At 39.1% G+C, this 26,072-nt stretch overlaps 1 protein-coding gene across 1 annotated transcript in view; it reads right to left on the bottom strand.

Annotated features, from left to right (window-relative positions):
- Positions 1–10,218: 10,218 nt before the first annotated feature.
- The window catches only part of CD44 (CD44 molecule (Indian blood group)), a 112,231-nt gene continuing 96,377 nt past the window's right edge, over positions 10,219–26,072 (bottom strand). The window contains exons 17-23 of the mRNA XM_042459646.1: positions 24,406–24,582; positions 23,981–24,136; positions 22,624–22,782; positions 20,216–20,398; positions 17,847–17,939; positions 15,199–15,277; positions 10,219–11,228 (exon numbers count right to left, since the gene is read on the bottom strand). Of these exons, the coding sequence (XP_042315580.1) occupies positions 11,012–11,228; positions 15,199–15,277; positions 17,847–17,939; positions 20,216–20,398; positions 22,624–22,782; positions 23,981–24,136; positions 24,406–24,582 (1,064 nt within the window). The 3' untranslated portion in view covers positions 10,219–11,011. The remainder of the gene's footprint in view (positions 11,229–15,198; positions 15,278–17,846; positions 17,940–20,215; positions 20,399–22,623; positions 22,783–23,980; positions 24,137–24,405; positions 24,583–26,072) is intronic.

Below are 26,072 nucleotides of genomic sequence, written 5' to 3'. Positions count from 1 at the left end.
AGTGTTGTACTTTTTATGTACATATCATAAATAAATGTGAATTCATAATTTTCATGGTTAGAACCAGTTTGAGTGTAAGAGTGTATTACTTTTAAAAAAAAATGATTCCACATTTCTTCTTGGACAGATTTGTCCAGTATTATGTGAAAGATCGTTGACTGTTAAAAAAACAAAAGATGCAGAGTTTTCTGTTTAGCATATGTAAATGTGATGGGGTCACCTTAGAGTTGCCATAAGATTAAAATGACTGCAGTGTGGGGCAAGGGAGAGCATAAGAAAATGGAAAGTTTACAACAAAGGGGAGGTTAAGCCCTTCAGATTTAGATGGACTTCAATTTACATCATCCCAGGCCAATTTATGCTGGTTAGGTCTTACAGGAGTCCACTTTTGAAAGGTTAGAACTCAAAGAGAATGAGCTGCTGGAATTCAGAAGCAGCATATTGATAGGAAACCTACACTGTTGGCAGTGGGAATGGTGGAAGAAACCTGTGATCTAGTTTCAAATTTATTATCTACCAAAGAGCAAAAATGTTTGACCTATTACAGAGAATAAAAGAAAACATGTCATGCCTACTTCTAGTGTTGCTCAAATGGAAAATGTGATAATTGATAATGATCTAAATGTTTTCTACATTAAGCTGGAAAAGGAGGAATATGAAACCCTGTGAAATTGTAAAGTTTATGCTCACGCGCCACATATATTCAGACCACCTGAACTAAGAATCTTAAGTGATTTTACAAATCAGCCCACGTGTCCAAAGTATGGAAGTGCTGAGTACTGCTGGCACAGTGGTTAAATACCTGTATTGCAGCCACTCACTCACAAACTACAAGGTAGCGAGTTCAGTACCAAGGGCTCAAGCTCGACTCATGTTTGCATCCTTCCAAGGTTACTAAAGAGTACCCAGATTGTTGGGAACAATTAACTTACACATTGTAAACCGCTTAGGGAGTGCTTAGAATCATAGAATCGTAGAGTTGGAAGAGACCACAAGGGCCATCCAGTCCAACCCCCTGCCATGCAGGAAATCACAATCAAAGCATCCCCGACAGATGGCCATCCAGTCTCTGCTTGAAGACCTCCAAGGAAGGAGACTCCACTACACTCCGAGGAAAGAGTGTGTTCCACTGTCGAACAGCCCTTACTGTCAGGAAGTTCCTCCTAATGTTGAGGTGGAATCTTTTTTCCTGCAGTTTGCATCCATTGCTCCGGGTCTTAGTCTCTGGAGCAGCAGAAAACAAGCTTGCTCCCTCCTCAATATGACATCCCTTTAAATATTTGAACAGGACTATCATATCACCTCTTAACCTTCTTTTCTCCAGGCTAAACATCCCCAGCTCCCTGAGTCGTTCCTCATAGGGCAAGGTTTCCAGACCCTTCACCATTTTAGTCACCCTCCTTTGGATATGCTCCAGTTTCTCAATGTCCTTTTTGAATTGTGGTGCCCAGAACTGGACATAATATTCCAGGTGGGGCCTGACCAGAGCAGAATATAGTGGCACTATGACTTCCCTTGATCTAGACACTATACTTCTATTGATGCAGCCTAAAATCACATTGGCCTTGTTAGCTGCCGCATCGCACTGTTGACTCATGTTCAACTTATGGTCTACTTGGACTCCTAGATCCCTTTCACACGTAGTTTCATTCAGCCAGGTGTCCTCCATCCTATATCTGTGCTTTTCGTTTTTCCACCCTAAGTGCAGTACCTTACATTTCTCCGTGTTGAATTTCATTTTGTTAGCTATGGCCCAGTTTTCTAGTCTGTTCAGGTCATTTTGAATCTTGATCCTGTCCTCTGGAGTATTAGCTATTCCCCCTAATTTGGTGTCATCTGCAAATTTGATAAGTATGCCCCCAATTTTGTCCTCCAAGTCATTGATAAAGATGTTGAATAGCTCTGGGCCCAGGACAGAGCCCTGTGGGACCCCACTGGTCACTTCTCTCCAGGACGATAAGTATGCTTATCAGTGCTTAGGTGCACTGATAAGCAGTATCAGTACTTGTTATTGCTATTGCTACTGCAAACAATATTTTTGTGAATCTGAAGAGCCAGTCTACAAAAACATATGCCAAAATACAATTAATAGAATTCATTATTCATTATTCAATTATTAAAATTAGAATTAGAAATAGAATTTTAGTTCATTTTCCATAAATCAATATTGAGGGCTAAATCCAGAGTAGATCTTTTGATGGAACAGACTGAAGTCAACAGGTACGTCAGTTCCATTGATTCTGTGGGTTTTACTCTGGATTTAGCCCAGACGATGAAAGCAAAAATGATGGCACATAATAGTCATGACAAATCTACATAATTTAGTTTGATATTCCAGATATCTCTTTTTTGCAGTAGCAGGAAACCTATTAACAATTATCCATTAAAAGTTGTGTACATATCACCCTATTATTGGCAAAGTAATAAGAAGGTTACATTGCATGCTGAGAGCAAAACCAGTAATACAATTAAATATAATATATATTTTGAAGTCCAGTCAGACCTTTGTATCCATGGGGATCTGTTCCGGACCCCACCACCACCACAGATATGAAAAAAGTGGACCTAAAGTCTCATTGTCCATAATGGCAGTGTGCATGTGGCAGCTAATGCACATGCCACCATTTGGGACAACGAGGCTTGCTATCCATGGATCCTTAATCCATGGATGATCCCACTGTACACATTTTAGTTCTTTAAAAAAAACTAGTTATCTCTAGTTGGCTGCAGTCATGGAAAACAGGTATAAATACTATTATTTGTAACATGTTACATTCATGCATATTGTACCAAGATTACAGAGACTGGGCAGATAGATTCAGTTGTTTTGAAAGTTCATAAAGGGAAAAAGGAAAGCCTTATGTCACATTTGTACTGCACATCAGGATCTCAGGCCATTTCAACAGGTAAGTAACAAACTAAGGCTGCAATCCTACATCCTCTCAGTTCAGTTTAATATCTATATGTGGACATATATGTGAGCAGTACTCAGCTCCCATGCAGGACAACTACACTGTGTAACACATTTCATTGACTGGGTGCTGCTCCACAATGTGCAATGTACAACATACAATGGAGGATATACAGTGCATAACTGCAATACACAATATATGACACACAAGCACAATCAGTTATCTCTGATGTTCAACAGCAATGCACAGTGTGAAACCATGACACACAGCATGCAATGCATAATTACAGTGTGCAAAGATAAGTCATAGAGGAACATGCTATCTATGCAACTCTGCTTCTACCATTATTGGCAGACTTTTTGTCTCTGTGTACATAGTGTGACTTATCATGTGTATATCCATAACTATATGCCAGGGGTATTACTAGGGGGGCACGAGGGAGGGGAGGGCCACATCAGATGACACCCTAAGAGGGGGTGACACCAAACGTCTGCCTTTTTCGCAGAAACAACATGTGGCATTCATCTCCATCCTTTTAAAGTGCCGAAGAGATGGTATGAGTGGGGCAAGGCTCAGTGGGTGGAGAAAGGAGCTGCCCCACAAAATACACACACACACATAGACACATTTTAATTTTAATTTTTTGAAAAAATATTTAATTTTTTTACAGAATTTTTTTATGTTCTCTTGTTAGTTTTGATGTACTTTCCAATGTGTGGAGAGAGTCACTCTGTAGAGCAGTTCAAACACGTTTCACCTATGTTAAACCATTTCAATCTAATTTAGGAAAATATATGAGCTGCTTGTCCAAGACCCTGTGTTTTCATGGAATCATAGAGATGGAAGAGATCACAAGGGCCATCCAGTCCAACCCCCTGCCATGCAGGGACTCACAATCAAAGCATCTCTGACAGATGGACATCCAGTCTATGTTTAAAGACCTCCAAAGGAGACTCCACCACTCTCCAAAGGAGTGGGTTCCACTGCCAAAGAGCTTTTACTGTCAGAAAGTCCCTCCTAATGTTTAGGTGGAATATCTTTTCCTGTTGTTTGCATCCATTGTTCCGGGTCCTATTCTCTGGAGTAGCTGAAAACAAGCTTGTTCCATCCTCAGTATGACACCCCTTCAAATATTTATACAGGACTATCATATCACCTCTTAACCTTCTCTGCTTCAGGCTAAACATGCCCAGCTCCCTAACTCTCTCCTCATTGGGCATGATTTCCAGACCCTTCAACATTTTGATTGCCCTCCTCCAGACACGCTCCAGCTTGTCAACATTCTTTCTGAATTGTGGTGCCCAGAACTGGACACAGTACTCCAGATGTGGCCTGACCAAAGCAGAATAGAGTGGCACTATTAATTACCATGATCTAGACATTATACTTCTATTGATGCAGCCTAGAATCACATTGGCCTTTTTAGCTGCTGCATCACATTGTTGACTCATGTTCAACTTGTGGTCTACTAGGGCTCCTAGATCCCTTTCATACGTAGTTAAGCCAGGTGTCCCCCATCCAGAATTTATGCATTTCATTTTTTCTGTCTAAGTACAGTACCTTACATTTCTCCCTATTGAAGTTTATTTTGTTAGTTCTGGCCCAGCTTTCTCATCTATTTAGATCATCTTGAATTTTCATCCTCTTCTCTGAGGTAATAGTTACTCCTCCTAATTTGGTGTCATCTGCAAATTTGATAAACACGCTCTTTATTCCTTTGTCCAAGTCGTTGATAAAGATGTTGAATAGACCTGGACCCAGGACAGAACTCTGTGGCACCCCACTGGTCACTTCTCTCCAGGATGAAGGGGAGCCATTGCTGAGCACCCTTTGGGTTCAGCCAGTCAACCAATTACTAATCCACCCAACAGTTACATTGTCTAGTCCACATTTCACTAGCTTGTTTGCAAGAATATCATGGGCGATCTTGTCAAAGGCCTTACTGAAGTCAAGATATACTATGTCTACAGCATTCCCTTCATCCAAGCTGGTAATTTTATCAAAAAGAAAAAAAAAGATCAGATTAGTCTGACACGACCTGTTTCTCTGAAACCCATGCTGACTTTTTGTGATTATGACATTCCCTTCTAAATGTTAACAGACTCTTGTTTAATGAGATTCTCTAGAATCTTTCTTGGTATTGATGTCAGACTAACTGGATGATAATTGTTGGAATCCTCCCCCCCTCCCTTTAAGAAGATGCGGACAATGTTTGCCATCCTCCAGTCTGCTGGGACTTCTGTTTTCCAGGAGTTCTCAAAGATTAGTGTCAATGGCTCTGAGATTACATTTGCCAGCCCTTTTAATACCCTTGGATGTAGTTCATCTTGTCCAGGAAACTAAGGCCCAGGACAGACTGCCCCAAAAGGATGACCTGCCGGTGGCCTATTTCCCTCCACAGGGACAGCGCAGCCCTCAAATGGCACACCGTCACTGCAGAGGAAAAGGAACCCATCACAATGGCGGCACCCGTATGGATGGGACACCGCCATTGTTACACCACCACTGCGTACTAGTGTTAGAGACCTTGCGGTTGCCTAACCCCGGTACACAGCTTGTTGGTGATGTGTATCAGGCCTTAAATTCATTTAGATTAACCAGTTATTCCTGTACCACCTCTTTACTTATTCTGCTCTGCATTTTCTCTGTTGTGTCTTCTGATCCATTTCCTCAGGTTGAACACCCTTTTCTTTTTCTGAGAGGACAGAGCCAAAGGAGGTGTTGAGTAGTTCTTCCTTGTCTTTGTCCCCTGTTAGCATTTCTCCATCTTCTACATGCAGTGACCCTACCATTTCCTTCTCCTTCCTTTTGCTACAGACATAACCCAAAAAGCTCTTGTTTAGCTTTTATTATTATTTCTAGCCTCTTTCCATCAGATATCAGGATAGTTGAAGTCACTCATCACTACTACATTTCTGAGTGTGTGGTCATTTTTTCTAGAAAAGCATCATCCAATTCCTCAGTCTGACTTGGTGGGTCTGATGTGGGGGCCTTCAGAGTCAAAACAGGAGGCTTGGGGATGGCCTCGGGTGACATTATTAAGTGTTACACATTTAATACCAATTGGGGAAAGGAAAATTTAATCTAGCCTATTTGCTCCTACCTAGAAGGTTAATGCAGAGCAGAGAAGAGGGTATGCCCTGACACTACAACAACCTGGAGGGATGAGGAAACCAATTAAGTGAATCCCCCCCCATCTCCAAAGAGTCTTTGCAAGTTGTAATAACAAATCAATTAAACCTTGCAAATTACAGTAGGACCTTCTTATCCACTGGGGGTTGGTGCAAGGACCCCCCATGGATAACAAAATCCGTGGATACTCATGTCCCATTAAATATAATGGCAGAGCAAAATGGTGTCCCTTATATAAAATGGAAAATCAAGGTTTGCTATTTCGAATTTATACTTTTTAAAAAAATATTGAATCCATGGATGCAAAATCCATGGAAAAGGTGGACTGACTATATAGAAAGCTGCTGGCCCACTGGGAGATGACCCTCAAAAACTAGAAACTCAAATCTAGGCCCAGAACAATGGCAACTTGAATGAATATTCACATCCCTAATTCCACCAAGGCACAGTTGAGAGTCCAAATGAGACCTGTGATATAGATGAGGATGCTTAGATGTCTCCTTCCATAGGTAGATATCCTTTGCTGGCCTAGCATGTGGAGCAGATGTTAAGAACATTCTTGCTAGTAATGTAATAGTTGTGGCATTTTTTAAATTTTATACAAATGTGATGAAACCTTTTAAATAAATTGGACACATAAAAGTAAAAGGGGAAGTGGTAATACACTCTTGTCTATTTTATATTGTTCATCATCACAATATTCACATTTCACTTTCCTTAGGGATTATTTCTTTTTAATTTAACAACTGAAGTATTGTACTCATAGCAGTACAGATACACACTCAAAATGGCTAGTTGTCACACTAGATAAAAAGTGACCACTTGTGAATCCTTACTGTGACAGATGGAAGCTACTCTTACTGATGTTCTTTTGCCCTGATTAAAATGTATAATCACCAAAACAGACATAAAATGTCTCCTTTAAAATGTCTCCTTCAAAAATCCATAAAATCAATCATCATCATTCATAACTTTACCAACATATGTAAGAGAATACAAATGAGCCAAGCTGATATAAATGTACATATTGTCACCTTACAAGAGTTAATAAAAAGAAGTTATGATCCTTGCTTACCTGTGTGCCTAGAGGCAATGAGGGCCAGACCCTGCCTGAGGATCTCATGTGCTTGGTGGTTTCTGGAAGCAGGCCTGCCTGTGAATCTGGGACAAAAAAGGTAATTAGGAAAAAAGATAATGGGTGATATCCAATATTGGCTAGCCCAAAATGAATTCTCCATTTCCTCCTGCTGGTTACTGCACACCCCCATCTTGCCAATGGTGTCCATCTTTTGTTGTTTGTTGCCCTCAAGCCAACATCGTCTCATGGCAGCCCTGCTGATGAGACACCTCCAAGACACCCTGTCCTCCACTGCTCTGCCTAGCTCCTGCAAATTCATACTCATGATTTCTTTAATAGAGTCCATCCATCTAGCATGTGGCCTTCATCTTTTTCTACTCTCCTCTACCTTTCCCAGCATTATTGTTTTTTACAGTGAGTCATATCTTCCCATGATGTGTCCAAAGTACACCAGCCTAAGTTTTGTCATCTTAGCTTCCAGGGAGATTTCTGGCTTGATCTGCCCTAGGACCCATTTGTTTGTCTTTTTGGCTACCCACAGGATCTACAGCACTCTTCTCCAGCAGATCATCTCAGATGAATTGATTTTCCTCATCTTCTTTAACTGTCCAGCTCTTACATCCATACATGGTAATAGGGAATACAATGACTTGTACAATTCTTTGTGCTGAGTTGTATATCTTTGCATTTTAGGATATTTTCTAGTTCTTTCATGGCTGCCCTTCCCACACTTAGCCTTCTTCTGATTTCCTGGCTGCAGTCCCCATTTCTATCAATGTTTGATCCCAGATATGAGAATTATTTTACTATTTCTATTTCTTCATTATCTAGGTTGAACTTGTGAAGGTCCTCAGTGGTCATTATTTTTATTTTCGTTATGTTCAACATTAAGCCGGCCTTTGAACTTTTTTCTTTGATCTTAAGAAGCCGAGCCCTCCCTCCAGTCCATCTGCCTTGGTCCAGGCCTCAGAGGGAGAGAATAAGTGCTGGACCTGATCCCCTTCCCCACCACCATTCCCTTCTCCTTTTGTGCCGTGTCTTTTTAGATTTTAAGCCTCAGGGCAGGGAACTATCTAATTAAAAATAATAATTGTAAGCCACTCTGATAGCCATTAGGGCTGAAGGGCGGGGTATAAATACCATAAATAAATAAATAATCTTCTTTAATAGGTGTTCCAAGTCTGTGAGGTTTTCTGCTAGTACTATGGTGTCATCTGCATATCTTAGATTGTTGGTATTCCTTCCTCCTATTTTCTCCTCCCTCTCCTGTGTCCAAGCTTACTTTTCTTACAATATGTTCTGCATGTAAGTTGAACAGGTAGGATGATAAGATGCAGCCTTGTCTGACTCCTTTTCCAATTGGGAGCCATTCTGTTTCTCCATGTTCTGTTCTGACAGTAGCCTCTTGTCTTAAGTACAGATTCATCATCAGGACTATCAGATGTGTTGGCACTCCCATGTCTTTAAGAGCATTCCATTACCTTTCATGATTGATACAGCCAAAGGGTTTGCTATAGTCTGTAAAACACATGCTGATTTTATTTTGAAATTCCCTAGTAAAATCCATTAGCCATTGTATCTTTGCAGTGTGGTCCCTTGTGCCTCTTCCTTTCCTGAACCCTGCTTGGACTTCTGGGATTTCTCTCTCCATGTATGGTTGGAGTCTATGTTGCAGAATTTTGAGCATAATTTGCTTGCATGGAAAATTAGTGCTGTGGTCACACAGTTGCTGCAGTATTTTGTGTCTCATTTTTCATAGATGGGGATGTATATTGGTTGTTTCCAGTCTGTTGGTCATTGTTTTGTTTTCCATAGCTGTTGATATGTTAGTCAGCACTATGGTTGAATCTGTCTATGTGGATTGTAGCAATTCAATTGAAATATCATCTGTTTCCGGTGACTTGTTTTTTTCTTATTGCAGATTCCAACTTGGTTTTTAGAATTTGGGGTTAATCTTCATATGGCTCTTTGTTCCATGTGGCCTTCATGTTGTCATCTTGTTTATATAGCTCTTCTGTGTATTGCATCCATTGTCTTTTTACTCCTTCCTGGTCTTGAATTGTGTTATTTTTATTGTCATAGGTCATCCCAGTCCTTGGGTTGAACATCCCCTTGATTTCCTGAATCAAGGTTTCTTGGTCTTCCCTTTTGTTGTTTTCTTCTATTTCTCTGCACTGGTCATTGTAGTAAGTTTCTTTATCTTTATGCCATTGTACTGTTGAGTTCATGGTGATTGCTTCAACTGTCATATATTCAGAAGAATAGAATTCCCACCATAATTTCAATATACACAGAAGCAGGTATCTCATCCCACAACCCTCCTTTTAAGCTGCTGCAACCTTCCAGTTCACTGGGCAAGAACAGAGGGTAGCAGCAGACAAACATTCTGCTATGTTCCTATCACTCAGTGACCCAAAGCTGCCAAAATTGCACAAAAATGTAGCACCAGATCCATCAGAGTATTTCAACCCCCCAAACCCTTCAATTTTTTTTTAAAAAAAACTGACCAAAATTGGGTCAAAATGGCAGCCATAAGTGATATTGCACCACTTCATGTGCATCAAAGGATGCACTGTGCAGCCCCACCAGGGGCAGAATGGCCTCTGTTCCCTGTGCAGTTCAATATTCCTGAGCTACAAGAACATAGATGGATGGTCCATTGCCCTCCTCACCAGCCAGTAACTGGCTGTGTTGCTGGGGGTGGAAGCAGCTACAGCTTAAAAGGTGAGTTGGAGGATGTGTGGCCATTGCATAGTTGGTAAAGAGGTCTAACTTCTGCAACAACCCAAGAAATAAGTTACACAGGCACTTACACCTCCATAAAGCACAAAGGGATGTTAACCATTGATGGCCGCAATGGGAACCATACCTATGTTCTGCATGTGTAATTCTTGGAGATCTCTAGAGATCAAGCAGCTATGTGTTCTTTTCTTAGCACTGGAATGGCATTATAATGGAAACCAAGTATGCAACTCCATACAGGAAACAGCAACTGAAGTGTGGATAAAAGCAGACATAAATGGTTGGGGAACGTGTTAGTTTCAGGCTCCCATCCATTGGAAAGATACGCAGCATCCCATGGACTGCTGTGTTTCAATATCTCTGAATTTAATAATACAGTATAACAAAAACAGTACTCCAGCTATAAACCAAGCAGTGGAAGCAATTACATTTAAAGCATAAAGATAAACATCACAGATAATTTAGATTGTAGAGAATAAAATTTTATTTGCTATAAAATCAGTTTTATTCTTTCTTGTCTTTCCATCCTTTCTATTTCTCTTTTTAAAAAGAAATGTTACTGAACATTGTGGAATGTTTGGATAGAAGTCTCTTTCTCTATTCAATCACTGCAGAACATAACTGCAACTTATCAAAAACTGAGTGAGAAGTCTGACAAGTGATAAACATGGGATCCTGTTGCAAAGTCTCTATTCTGATTAATGGTGGCTGTCTAGGCAGCTTGCCTTTCTGAAGTTGTTGGCTCATACTTGATGTCTTGATACCTTAATGACTATAAATCTGGATGGCTCCACAGAGAGAGAATTAGGGAAAGTGGTGCAAGAGAGGGTCAGGGAACACAACAGCATTGGCATTTTGCCTGATGAGATAAAAGACGGAAATTGGGAGACAGATGATGCTGGCAACACTATAGTCACTAATCTGGACTGGGAAAAATTATACAATGTTGGGCAGAGGGTGGGAATGACATTTTGCATCTTGTACATGATCATTAAAAACAACAACAGAAAAAGAAGAATATGCTTAATTATGCTTTAGAGACATCAGTAGCTCATTGCATTTGTGAGTTCTAGTCCCAGTTCCATGCAATTTCTTCTCCTTTCTTTTGTTTCCCCAACTCTGACTCAGTTGGGTGGGCATAGCTTCTTTACACACCACTCTTCAAGGCCACCTCTTGTTGGTTCTGTGTTTCATCAATTGCCAGGAACTCATCGTGTGGGCCTGTTTGGTCCTCTGGCTTCTCTTTCTGTACCAAGTTTACCATTTCATGAGATTTACTGGCTTCTCCATTCAATCCACCCATGTTTTTCTCATCAATGCCTCCTTTGCCATTGTTGATCATAAGCTTCTTCTTCTGCCCACATCTAATGGAAAGGGAAACACATGGGAAGTCAAACATACCACTGACATTTGAGAATAAAATGAAGTAAATCCCATGGATCCTGTCTGTGACAGAAAGGTTTACTTAGGCTCCAAATTTAATAGTTCAGAGCAAACTATAATGAGCACAATCTTAAGAAAAGTTCATATTTTAAATGTATTATCCTTTGTTTACCCAGCCTCATTTTATGCAACAACAGAATAATCTCTTCACATGGTCCTCTAGGAAAACTATTCTTCAATTTTATTCCTACACTTCCCTTGTCTCAAGAGAAGCATAGGACTGAAATGGTTCAGGGAACTTAAATTAGGGAGATCAAATTTTGGTTTGATTTTGGTTTAGGGAAATTTGATGGTAGAAGTACTCTATTTTGCTTGCCACACGGATTATCTTTTCACAAGACCTGGAACACATATATGACTTACATAGCTGGTATTTTCTCTGGAAATATCCTTTGATATTTCTCATGGAATTTACTTGAAAATTAATCCATCAGTGAAATTTAGAAAGTGAGAACTATTATGATAATGAGGCCAAATTAATGGGGATCTTACTACCCTTGAAAGAATATGCTTCATTACCTTTGCTTTTAAATGCTTTGCCTTTGTAACTAAAAATGTAAAGGAGTCTTCCCAACAATGCTTCTACATAGGTAAGGCAAAGCATCCCACTTTCTCCAATTGCTCCTGATTCTTGAAACTCCCACTGCTGTATACTATTCCAGAGAGACCCTCAATCTTTAGGAGAATGCTTCTGAGGAAAGAGGGCTAGCAGTATAGGAGGAATCAGTGAAAAGCAGGTGCTCTCCTCTGTACAAGCAGAATTGCTTTGCTAGTACAGTGGAGGCCAATTGGCAGGAGTGTACCAGCATGGCATAGTGGGTTTGAGTGTTGGACTACAACTCTGGAGACTAGTGTTTGATTCTCAGCTTGGCCATGAATCCCACATGGTGACCTTGGGCAAGTGACATGCTCTCAGCCTCAGGCGAAAACAATGGCAAACCTCTGAACAAATCTTGCCAAGAAAACCCGATGATAGGGTCACCTTAGTGTTGCCATAAACTGGAAAGGACTTAAAGGCACACAACAACACCAGCTACCAAGGGGGCATGTGAGGACAAAATGAGGGCATTGTTCTCCTAAGGATTCTGCCTCACCAATGACATTTTCCAGTAAATTGCTAGTATTACAGAAACTTAAAAGTTCAGCTGAACCTTTAAAAAGACAGTTTAAGCATCCAAAGAGAAGAAGCAAGCAAAATGACACAACAAATAGAAGAGCTCTACGTGTGAACAAGTGTCAGTGTCTCACTTGGTGCAATGTTTGAGAATTAAGATTTTATTTGTGGAGCATAATTCTCATTTGGAGGGGCACTGTCTTCATTCTTTCCTGCCCCACCATAGTTACTCCCCAGATTGTACTGTTGGTATCCGTTACCAGTGTATTATAGTGGTTTGAGTGTTGGATTATTACTCTGGAAGCCAGGGTTTAACTCTACATTCAGCCATGGAAACCCACTGAACTTTTCTCAGCCACAGAAGAAGGCAAACACAAACCCCCTCTGAATAAATCTTGCCAAGAAAATCTTGAGATGGGGTAGCCAGAAGTCAGAAATGACTTGAAGGCACCCAACAAGAACAACAATGTGAGTATATTATACCTGATTACAAAGAAAAACATGAATAGTCAGTTGTCAGTGAACATTTAAAGCATGCTAATTCTCATCAGCTATAGGGATAAACACAGCTTCTTCTTTTTTACCCACTCCATTTTCTGTAGAATAGAGTAATCTGGGTATGCTAACACACTGTCCTTCTTCTACTATTGGGCTCTCCGCTCAGATAAATGTGGTTGTATTTCCTTCATACAAATGAAAGAGGGCCTCTATGCAGGAAAGACATATATATCTCCCATGCTTTGTAGTATATCTATTTAGCTACCACCCCTCACGAGTATATTTGAAGTGTAAAATCTACAATCTACATCTCTTTTCATGCTGGGTACTGTGGAAGAACCCACTTCCTCTGGAAATGTTTTTTACATATATGCATATTTTGAAAAAAATAAAGTGGTTTTTGGTGTAACAAAATGTTTTCTAATTTGAACTCTGTAAGATACAGTAAGCCTTGGCCAAGCAGTTCACAGTTAAAGCCAAGCAAATACTATGATGAGATGGGGGCAGAAGAGAGAATAGTAATCATATGACCAAGTAACTGATACAAATCAGATAAAGACTATGTGGTCCAGGTTTCCAGCACACTCTGTTGTGAGGGGATCATGTGTAGAGAAGCTACTTCCATTGAATTACCATGTGTTATCTTTGAGCTTTTACAGAGTGTTCAAAATTCTCCAGTGATAAGCACATATGGAGAATTTCTTGGACCCAGCTTTGCTTTAAAATGTTGGATGGACTTTAACTCAGTCTAAGTACTACCAGAAATTACACATATGATTTCCCTTTTCACCCTTCTCTCTGCTCCACTCCATTCTACTTCTTTATTCCCTGTCTAACATCTTAGGTCAGGGTAAGCAATGTGTGATCCTCCAGATATTGTTGGAATGAAATTTTCTGTGGTGTTAGTTAGTACAGTGGGACCTTGGTATCCACGGCAGATCTGTTCCGGGACCACCCTCACCACCACCCCCCACGGATACCAAAAATCGCAGGAACTAAAGTCCTGTTGTCCCCAATGACAGTGCATGCATGTGGCCGTGCTGCCATTAGGGATAATGGAACTTCCTGTTGTCTCCAAACAACAGAAGTTTACCTGAATCCCCATTTTCCCTAATGGCGGTGTGGCCATGTGGATGCGCCACCATTGGGAACAATGGGGGCAGTTCCTAATGGTAGTGTGGCCACGTGCATGTGCCACCATTGGGGACAATGGTGACTTGCTGTCTGTGGATACTTAAATCCATGGATGTCAAATCTGCATATAATGAGGCCCCACTGTATATCCAGTGTTAAAGAATAGTAGGGATTGCAGTCCAACATCATCTGGAGCATCTCACTTTGCCTACTTCTGTTAGACTGTAAGCTCTTCAAGACAGGGAATTGTTCCACTTATACTCAAAGCCTGGAAAAGTTATTGTTTTGGACAAAACACACAAAATCCCCAAACCAGTGGCTAGGGAATTCTGTAAATTGTAATAAAAAAAGAGGTAAATTTTCACGTTGTGTTTGTGCTTGCTAAAGCACCATGAACCCCATGACACTATATAAATGGCAATATTGGGGAAATTTGTGTGTGTGTGTGTGTGTGTGTGTGTGTGTGCAATGATTAAAACATATCTCATTTTAACTGGAGTTATCTTAGAGATTTTTGGAAAGTTGTATTGATTTCTGGTCCTGCTGGCCAATTGCCTTTTCAGATCATGTCAAAGTCTCCTCCATCAAAAACAAAGAAACAAACCAACCGTAATCTCATGAGATCCAGAAACTGTGGGCCAAAAATGTTAAATAGTGATTGTGATAGTGAGAAAAAGAGAAACTTCCATTACTCTCTTTGTTTTAAGGGTGTATATACTATCACTAGTCCCAACTAGAGTGGTCCCAACTGAGTCAATGGCTGAAATCAACACTTATATAAACTCTATTGATTGAATGGGTTTACTCTAGTAGGAACTAGAATCCAGATTTAGGCCAAGAGGTTTAAGCATCAAGTCTCCTTACCTTTCAAATGTAAAGTAACAAATATTAACTTTTTCAAGTACAAAGTAATAAAAATGAATTGGATGAGTAAAAAATTAAAAACAGCCATAAGGGGCTAGCTAATTTCTTATATATACAAAAGTCTCTAAGTGTACAGCTCAGTTTCACTACTTGGTTGTCTTAGCAAGTGCCTTCCCATGAAGTCTCATAAAGCATTTTCTAAAGATATCAGGTTTTAAAATGTGTCAGCAAGAGAAATACCTGGCACCAAGAAATGGAAAATTACAAAAGATCTTCCTTACCTTCTTCGACTGTTCACAGCAATGCAAACACCAAGTATCAATGCCAGTGCCAAGAGAGAAGCAACTACAATAAGCCAATCTGTGGGCAGAAGTTTATTTAAAAAGAATATTAAACATTCACTTACTTGTCAGCTATCCAGACAAGTGACACTGAGGTCCAAATCCAGCTTAGTTTCCACTACAGCTCTCACACTGAATCAATAGGATTTACATGAGAACTGACTTACCATTCAGCAAATGATTCTGTGGGCCTACTCTACATAGGATTAATAACAGCATTCAGATCACAATCTTTAATATCCCACTTTACTTTCTTAAAATATTCATGGTGTGTTTTTTTAAATGAAACAATAGATCTGTACTGCTTCTTGTCAGGGCTGGTTCACACTTGAATAAAACTCCCTGCCCTCTTCTCCACCTAAAAATATGTAAGAGGATATACTGTTATGTGGATAAATTACTCTGCGAAGTAGTGGATTACACAGATATTGCCATGAACAAGATAGCTGGAACAAAGGCCCTCTTCAGGAATTGAAAAATGAAAAGTGTGGGGATGAAATGGAGTTGTGAAGACTTGTCCTTCCCTCTCCCACTACAGACCTCCCTATGTTTAGGGGTGCCAGCTTGGATATGGGACAGGGCACCTATAACTTTGACCTTGGAGTGGGATAAGGTATCAAAAATGTTCTGCCAAGCCAGATGAAAGACTAGTCTGCCCTCACCTTCCAAATCACAACTTTTCAGCTTCAACCATCCCCTCCCAACAGAGCTATTGCCTAACCAGTGGAGAGCAGGGTTAAGGTCATGGAAGTGCTCCCAGTCTGTTCTTATGGCTGGCACCTCTGCACCCCTTCCCCCTAACCTCAACTAGCGAAGCATGCTGGGAGGGGATGGCCATAGCTTAAAGTTGGGTTTGGAACATAAGGAAGGACAGGTACCTTCCTTCCACTCAATGGAGCTTTATGGAACACTGTTCAGCTCCACTATCCTGTTCAGGTTTAAAGAGACATCCTGGATGGGGTCACACTCTCCTTTAAGGACTGTGTTCACAGTCTGGGGTGCTCCTAGACCTGTCTATTCACATGATAAATCAGGTGAATGTGACAGTCAAGAGCGCCTGCTATCAACTCCAGTTGATATGCCAGCTGCACCCTTTCCTGGAATTAAGGGACCTAGAAACTGTAGTGCATGCACTGGTAACCTCACAACTCGATTTCTGCAATGCACTCTACATAGGGCTACCCTTGTACCTAGTCCAGAAACTACAGTTAGTACACAACATGGCAGCCAGGCTGATCACTGGTAAAACTAGAAGTGATCATATTATACCTATTCTGAAATCTCTTCACTGGCTGCCTCTTGGTTTCTGGGCACAGTTTAAAGCCCTACATGGCTTGGGTCCAACCTATATAAGGGATTGCCTATTTCCGTACAATCTGCCCTGCACCCTGAAGTCTTCTGGGAGGAATTTATTGCAACTCGTAAAAACCAGACTAACAGCAACCTCCCAGAGGATGTTCTTCGCTGTCATGCCCAGACTATGGAACGCCTTGCCAGAGGAGATCCGTCAAATAACCAGCCTAGACAGCTTCAAAACAGCTGTCAACACAGATCTCTTCTGGCAGGCCTTTCCAGAATAGTTCAGTCTAATTTCTGTACTCTCCCTACTTTATGTGACCATTGGCTTTACTAGAAAATTGCTGTCATTTTAACAGGTTGAAATTTTAAACTGTATTGTATTTAATCCTGTTTTAAAAGGTGTGTGTATGTCAATTTATTTATTGAGAGTATGTATTATTCCAATATATTCTAGTCATGTAAGCCACCTTGATTGCTGCAGGAGAAAGGCAGGGTATAAGAATAAAGTTTATTTATTATTTAAATTTATGGAAGCCTGGCAACCCTACCTGCATTTGGCAAAGGTTCATTGAACCTCCATAGGGCTGTTCAGAACCAGGATCTCTTCTAAGTCATGCCTAAATGCGGGACTCATCCTAGTTCAATCATGTATAGCATATATAGTGCCATGCTTTTGAACTACAGGATCCAGACTGTTAGCTGTGAAGAAAACTGGAGGAGGAGTGGCTCATCTCCTTCCACATACTTCCAACTTAGGATGATACCTTAAGTGTGCTTCATTGGAGGTCAACTCCACTAGCCTAAATCCAGTGTCTCACTAATGCCTGAAAGCTAGTGGGACAAGATTTGCTCTGGAAAGATTCCAACTGTTTTTAGTGGGTTTTGCTAGTCCATGAAGGCAGTAAGGGAATGGATTTCACATCCCCCTTCAATCACTGTATTTGATCCTAGCCACTGAAAAAATATAAATTGCATCAATATGCTATAATAAAGACATTTCTTAGATTTTGCCTCCTCTTCTTGTATGAACATAACAAAGCTTTCTTATGCTTTGTCTCCTGATCTATGTAAGCCACTATTTTCTACTCTGCAGCACATCAGATTCAAAATTCTAAGGCAGAGTTCTTTTCTCATCTTTCCTGTCTGAATCTTAAATTCCTAAGGTTTTAATCCAGCATTTTTTTCATACAAAGCTACAAGTCCACACGTTCCAGAAATAGTAGTTAAAATGCTTGCACAGCCCAATTTAAATGCAAGACAGATATAATAGGCAAAGTATAAAAACAAACCTGGTATGTGAGCTATTCGTTTCTGATTTTTGGGTGCCTGTGTGACATTTCCTGTATGGGACACTCCTCTTCCATATCCACCTGGACTGGAACCTATGGGAAAGACATGTATTACTCTTAGCAAGAATTTCAAAGTTCTGAAACTTTTGGCCTTGCATTTTTACAGAGAAATATAGTGCATTGTTGAAGGAAACATAGGAGATCACCAGAGATTATTTTGTTGCAATCATGCATTTGATTTTCCTCTATCACAATATGAACCTGAAGAGTTTTTTGTATGCAAAATATTGGAAAGTTATGCCAGATAGCCCACCAAAGGAAAATAGGACATTCAAAGGGTGAATTGCAGCATTTAATTCCATGAAGTTTCTACTTCAAGTCCTTTGAAGATAGGAATATTTATATTGATTTGACTTTCAAAACCAGAATGCAATAAAAATTACCAGTAAAGTCAACCAAAATTAGACTTGTGCTATATTATTAATCCATGTCCCTAAAATCATCATAGAGAAAACGTTTTTTGTTTCACTGACATTGCTTAACAGCAGCATTCAATCTTGTTAATTCAAATAAATTTCTCCAAGCATTTGGCACTTAAAGTAAGTACTTGAATTTCAGTGTGCAGTATGACATATATCGCTCTCTGTAGAATTCCACAACATGAGTGCCTAGATGTTACAGTATGTCCGACAGAGACACTACCTGTAAACTACACATTTCCATTGGCTAGTACCTGGCTAGAAAATCAAAATGGATCAACACAGACCATCCCATTTTGGACACAAACATGTGATTACAAAGTTTAGAAGGAAAACATTACATATGAATTCAGAAGGAAAGAATGTATATAGCAAGATATCATCTACAGCAAATAAGTTAAGTAAATATATGACTTTTAGGTATAATTTCATATTACCACTGTATCCTGAATACAATGTGTGTGCAAAGCCTATTCATTTCTCTTTTCATAGCAGATATTCTAATGCCAAATATTTTATTGGCAAATTACTATTCTATGCTAAGACTGGGATAAAAAATTGACTACACTGAAAGATTGCCCCAAGTCTTACAACAATAGTCCCATGCAGTCATTATCTAAGTGTATTCTGTCAGCATGAAAAGAGGAGAGTGCACTAGTCTCACTCCTTCCATGTCCTGTTCTATCAGTGTCTTCATGAGGAGAACAACAAACTGAAGTCGGAAACCTTCTCCTACATCTGGACATGCAGGTTCCCCCGCTATGTGTAGAGTGTCCATATTTAAGAGAGCTCTGCTTTTCAGACCAGTTGCTCTTCACCGCAAGGAATAAAGAGGAATTTAGTGCAGAAAAGTTGGGACTAAGACTATTTGTTTTGCACAATAAATACCTTTAAGTAATGCCTGTACAGCAGTCAAGGAAAGATTAGAATAAGAATTTAGAATTTCAAACAGCAACAAGTCTCAGTTCTGAGCAGCTCCTTACTCTACTACCATTTCTCCTCACTCAAAGAGAGCAGCTGAAGAAACACCTCCTCTTTCAACCTATCCTTGCCCTGAAATCAGAATGTGAGACATTCTTCCAGGTGCATCAAAAATAAATGGGGAAAGAAACTTTTTTTATTTCAGGAGGAGGCAGTCCTATACAGCCTGTAGAAGGTTGGGATTAGGCATAAACCTCTTCGGCTGGCAGAACCCTATTTCCATCCCAGGGGCCAAAATAGAATTGCTAGTCAAAAGAAGACCCAGAGAAGCAATTGGATTTACATAAATATAAATTTACATAAATGTTCAGAAATTGATTAAATGGGTCTAGTCTAGATAGGACTGGCAATTGGATCCAGGCCAGAAATCTGATGGCACAACTTCTCTGCTCTCTAACACTATCAACAGAAGAACCAAAAAGGGTGGGACAAGGCTCACTCTGGTTCGGATGATCATCAGGATGCATATGGAAATTTGTATCCAATGCACATTTGCATCTGTTCTGTAGCTGCCTACAAGCTTGTTCACTTTCTGTGAAGCCCATTAATTCTGACCCCATGATTCATTCTCAAATAAGAGGAAAAATGAGTAAGATCTCTCTGTCAATTTGTCTGTAGTGATATTTATTGGAAGATTCATTACTGATTTGAAAATAACCTCCTTGAAGCTCAAAAAACCTTGAAAGAACCCAATCTTTCCTACAAATCTGAGTGTTTAGTTAGACTCACATACCTCCTAGTGCAAAATAACATTCCAGCCTTTCAGATTTTGCAAGAAATCATACAAGATAAAGAGAATATATGTATTTCCATTTATAATTTAGTAGTTTCAAGGCCATATTCCCCAGCATTGTGATTTATAAACAAAGGAAAGAGTTACGGAAAGGGCATGGAATGTATAACCCTTACTGTCAGAAGATGATGGTTGTCTGTCAGAACCACTGTCAACTTCAGAAAAAACTCGAGGTATCATATATTCCTGAGTGTTATTTAGAAGATGTTCCCCTTCATTGCTCTGTCCAGGATTCACTTCATGCAACGATGACTCCTGTGTTGGTTCTTCATTTTTGGACCCATCAGTGGCAAGCACAGCTGTTGTATGATGGTTGAACCAAGTGTGAGCTAGACATTTATAAAATCAGTCTTTTTGCCAGATCCCTACTATACTGAACATTTAAAAAGACGAAAATGAAGCAACATATATTGTTTGTAGTATGGATTCTAATCTGTTTAAACCAACTTTCCCTTGCTGAAAGTTGTGGTTTATTAGATTCCTGCCAATTGTTATAGATTGTGATAGAGAGGAGAGGTAAATAAGCAAAAACAAAATGCATCCCATAAGTTTAGATATAAACAGTACTAGAAGTGAACACCCTTTCTATCTTATATTTGATAAACAGCGCCTCATTCCTCAATTCAAGACTGCATACAGGTGTAAATATCATAGAAGGAGAAAGATCATGCATGCCAGCTCCTGATAATCCCACCAAATCATCAAAATCCTTTGTATTTAACAAAGTTTAGAAAAATAAGAACGGGAATGTAATGATGATGGAAACTCACTGTATAAGTGTATAATTTGTACAATCCTTCTTTAAAATATGTGAAACACGCTATTTTAGTATTTAATAAAAATATTATTTAAAAAATCTTTGTATTTGATTTGTGTTTTCCTCCTTTCCACAGAAACTTAAGACCTTTATTACTGTAGAGATAGCCCTTCCATAGCAGGGAGCAATTTACATTCACAGTTTGAAGGAAACACGTGACATAAAAAACCAAAGAGAGAGAATGATTAATCCAACTGCTTTTCCTACAACTGCTACAGATGCTTTAATTGTTGATATAACATTCCACCTTCAAAATAATCAATAGCAACTACACACTAGGGATCATTCTAGTCTTTAAAAACTTTACCAAAAGGATTTATCACCACATCACACTAGCAGCTTCAAAAACCTTCAAATTTTGTGACTTTATATTGATTTAGACATAAAGTATTTAAAGACATCAGTAGACTCTGAAAAGTGTGGAATGCAAAATAAGAATATGCAGTAGAACTAATTTTTGAATGCAGTATGCAGTAGAACTAATACTTTGTGAAGCATCAGACAAAGAAATGCAGAGTGCCAGGATAAATGGTTGAGAAAATATATCATTCAAATTCTAGATGCAAAATATGGAGTATGGAGCAAAGAAACTATTATCTAAATTGTTTTAGAAAATTATCATTTTGTACAAATATGATAAACAATTTATAAAATAATATGGCAGTATTGGAAAATAGCTTATTGGTTCACCATTTTTAATGCTCTGAGGACAAAGGCCTGGTACAGACTGCTGCTTTGTGGCGGCCTGGGGCCAAAATTAGGGCTGGGGAGCGAAGAGTGTCTGCATTTGCCGCGCTTTCCCAATGCCATTTTGGCGCACGCACATTTAGACGGGGGATACACCAACGACGTGCCTTGTGCGCTATCTCTAATTAGTACGGTGCCACTCAAGGATGCTAATGGTGTCTTGGCAGTGGCACAGAAAGGAGCTGCATTTCTCAGCTCCTTTTAAAAGTGGATTGTTGCCACACCTGTGTGGTTGTAGTGGCAACGATCTGGGTCAGAAAGGAGCAGCGTCTCGGTGCTCCTTTCTGCCCGTCTGTATCGAGCCAAAGTTACACTTTGCCAGCATACAAAGTTTTGATTCCCCTGATCTTTGGGACTAAAAGCCACCAAAAGGAACACAACTATTGCAATCACCTCAATCACATATTTTTAGTTATACAAACACTTCCTATTCACATTACTTCTTCCACACAAACACTGGTGGCAAACATCCTCAGTAAAGTTTATGTCATGTATGATATTAAAAGCTATAAGTAATATTAAACTAGGAAACATTGTTATGTAATTTCAGAGTCTACATTTAACGTTACAAAGGTGTGATTAGTTTATGTTGATTTTAGCACTGTACCATCAACACATTTTTTTTGCCCATAAGGTTGAACTGGATAGCACCATGTGGTACATATCCTGTCATTTTTCCTGTCAAAATCAACAGTGATAATCAGGTATATTTCAAATCAAGCAAGATCTGAACAATACAATTAAGCATGGGTCTTGTGGCCTTTGGGCCCAGTGAACCATGGACCCACTGAGAGGCACTGGGCAAGGAAAAACTGTTTCATCTTCTCTGACTGCCAAACAGAAAAAACAACATTCCTCATACGGTGTCTTGGGACACATGAAAAAATTTATGTACGTAAAATATAGAAATGAACAATATGGACAGGGTAAAAAAGATCCCACCACCATTCTATTGGATACCTGTGTGATCAGTTCTATTTTTTTGATTTATCCCTCTTCGAGGAACAATTCCAGGAATTATGACATCCACTGAGGATTTTGTAGTGTATTTGTTGTCACTAACCCATTGCCTCACTGATTCTGGGGTTGTATCTTCTTTGCTCCCATCGTAGACCACATCTAAGGCAATGGCAAAATAATTCAGAATGTAACATTTTTAAAACTATTAATTGCATTTCATTTTGATCCATTTTCTACTTTCCCAGAAGAACAGTGCAATTTGCCTGCTGCTTATTCAAACACAAGACTAAAATACTTGTCATTACTGAAATTCTCATTTGAAAGGATGAGCTATAATGTGCAGTTTCTAGAACGTACATTTCTGGTTTTGAAAGCAAGTCCCATCCCACCCATCCATGGCAGGCTTGTCTGATTTTCTTCTCTCCTGACCACCACCTGAGACCACTGAATGATACTTATGGTAGATTTAGTGCACTGGGGACTCCAGTGACCTGACCATGACATTTCTGTCAGATGCTTTGGGAAGACCCAAGGCAGATCACAAGATAAAAATGTTATTAAAGCACCACAATAAAAATTTAAAAACAATTAAATTATTTACTTAATATAGTATAAGATTAATACAAAAACATACAAAAGTTAAAAAAATAACTAAAACACATGCCCAATATTTAAAAAGAAAATACTGTCTTGATTATATGCTTAAAAGCCTGCTTAATGTTTTTGCTTGCCGGCGAAAGGCAAGCAGGGAGGGGGCCACCCTGGCCTCCTATGGAAGGGAGCTCCAAAGATGTGAGACAAGTCAAATATTATCTGCCAGTGCCCTGTTAAATGTGACATTTGATAAATAATGTCAATTTCTTTCAATATTTTCCTCCCGAGCCCCTCCCCACATAGTAATTACAAGTTTTCTACCAGTTTTAATCCATTTCAGTTTTATTTTGCATAAACACAATTACCGACTGAATGTCATAGCAGACAGCATTATACGATTTTGGTCATTTCTACAAACCATTAATAAATAATGGGTAACTATGAATGTCAAAACATAGAATATAAGACCAAGATTCAGTCCTATTTTGTTATTACAGTTATTAATTAGTGATCTATATGATGTATGATTTATATGATCATTAATTGACAATCCCTGTAAGTCGTACCCTATGGATAAGTTTAAGAAAAAGGCATATCATCAGCATAGAAATGTTTAGTTAGCTGATACAAAACTGGATCATATGTGGATACCGTTCTATCTTAATCTAGACAGTAATCAAAGTGTGACAATGAAAAAAAATGTTCTGCTTTAGATTTCATTTCATGCATAATGAGGAAATGAACACATTTTATTGAACAATACCTGTATATAATTGATGATGTTCATTTTCACTATCTGTATCAATTCCCACCAGAACATCATCTCTAGAAGTATTCGTGGGATATTTTTCTTCAGTCTCCCAGCCTGGCTGATGACTAGGAGGTTGTGTTGAGTCTTCAAGATTGTTGTGAATGGCAACTGTTTGATGAATCAATGATGAACTTAGGATACTGTATTTAAAATACGCATTGGTTCCTTGTTCAAGTGAATTCCCCTCCCCATGAATCATTGATCAAAATTTTCAGCCTCATCCATACTTTCAATGCAAGAACTTTTTATAAAGAATGTGTGCAGATGTTATGCTTGGTATGTGGCTGTTAAGAAGAATCCACTGATAAGCAATGATAGAACAATCTAAATGATTTTCTCAGATCCCATGTAATTAAAAAGTTATTTGCTATTATTACCTGTATGAAAGATTGTCTCCTCATTGTGTCCAGTTGGAAAAACAATGTCTAGAGATACTTCATGCTCTGTGCTATTTGATGGATATTTGTCTTCTCTGCCTATTTCAGGATGCAGACCATGCATCACCAGATTATGAGTAGAGTCTTCAGGTTTTAAATCATCACTGGAACCAGTAACTGTTATAATGATGGTTGAGTAAATTTCAGTGTTCTTTAACACTCGCATAGCAAACTTCCCACCATTCTTTCAACATTCTGAATATTTCCAGTGGACATCCACTACCAATATTTAGTGGTGATCAATAGGAATTTAGTCCTTGGTGAAAAGAATTTGAAATAAAATAGGCTAAAATGGAATTCAATTAATCTGTAATTCAGCAGTAGAGAAGGACACATCACTGCTCCTTTTCAGATCCGTATGAGGTATTTCCCTCCCTTTTTTTTTCATTTCAGACTTGCTTTTGGAAAACTAAAGGTATCAATTTATCTTTAGACTTTTTTTTTAAATAGTCTACATTGCTCCACAAAGATTTAACTACTGTACATGGCTCACTGGTGAGCAGTATCTTCATAGATGATGTCAAATCAGAGACCACTACTGTTGAAATAAACATAAATCAAATACAAATGCTGTTTTCACACCCATTTTCTCATAACATTTGTAATTTTGTATATAGGCAACCATGGCATAAGCGCCATCCAGGTTGTGGTGAGATTCAGCAGACTTTAGTCACAGATATCAGCATGATTTATGTTGCATTTATTATTTAGACCATGATATTGATTAACTGAGATTGTGAAGAAAGAGAATGTCTGGATTCTCTTTTCTCACTAATACCTGTATGTGAGGTTTCCTTCCCATCCACATTTTCAACTGGAAGAATAATTTCAGGCACCCAATCATCTTTTGATGTATTTGCAGGATGTCTGGATTCACTGGTCCTGCTGGGATGTGTTGTATCAGTCAGTGGATCTTGTGTAGAATCTTCATATCCATCACCACCATTGGAGACCACAACTGTTACAATATGGTTGGATCAGTTGTGTGTATATCTACTTCTAAATAATTTACATTTAAAACCTTGATTATGTAGCATGTCCAATAGGAGGCTTCTGATTTTCTGAACAATCAATTATACTATAAGCCAAATATGCACACTGATGAACCATGTTCTCTCAAAAAATCCTGCTCACTTATGGAATTATGTATTACACAGATTAGTTCCATCTTACTATCTTATTCTGTGCAATTGCACAGTTCTTGTATTCTCATATTTTTGCTCTGTTCAATGAATTGGGGAGGTGTTTATTGTTAAAAAATAAAAATTTCTTCAAAAACACTTTATGGGATAATTTAAAGAGCATATTGCAGTGTGATAACTGCAAGTGAGCACTACAGTTCAAGAGAATGCCAAATGCAGGCATGTCCTAGCTCTTTAGCCTCCCTACTGATAACCTTGATTATGGCAACTGACTTCCCATTTGGTCTGTACGGGACTGTACATGTTCATAGTTTTGTTACCTGAAGGAATAATACCAGAGAGTACCTCATCTTTAGATTTAGCTCATCCCTAGATTAATACACCACATTCATTTGTAGTCTGGTATCAAGTCTTCCTGTATGCTATTAACCCTGGCAATCACAGCTATTTCCAGAGCCTCAAACC

This window comes from Sceloporus undulatus, chromosome 1 (assembly GCF_019175285.1).
Source record: "Sceloporus undulatus isolate JIND9_A2432 ecotype Alabama chromosome 1, SceUnd_v1.1, whole genome shotgun sequence".
NCBI classification, from domain to species: domain Eukaryota; kingdom Metazoa; phylum Chordata; class Lepidosauria; order Squamata; family Phrynosomatidae; genus Sceloporus; species Sceloporus undulatus.
The sequence above is the reverse complement of the archived record's forward strand: the minus strand, read 5'-3'. Positions and strand labels throughout refer to the sequence as shown.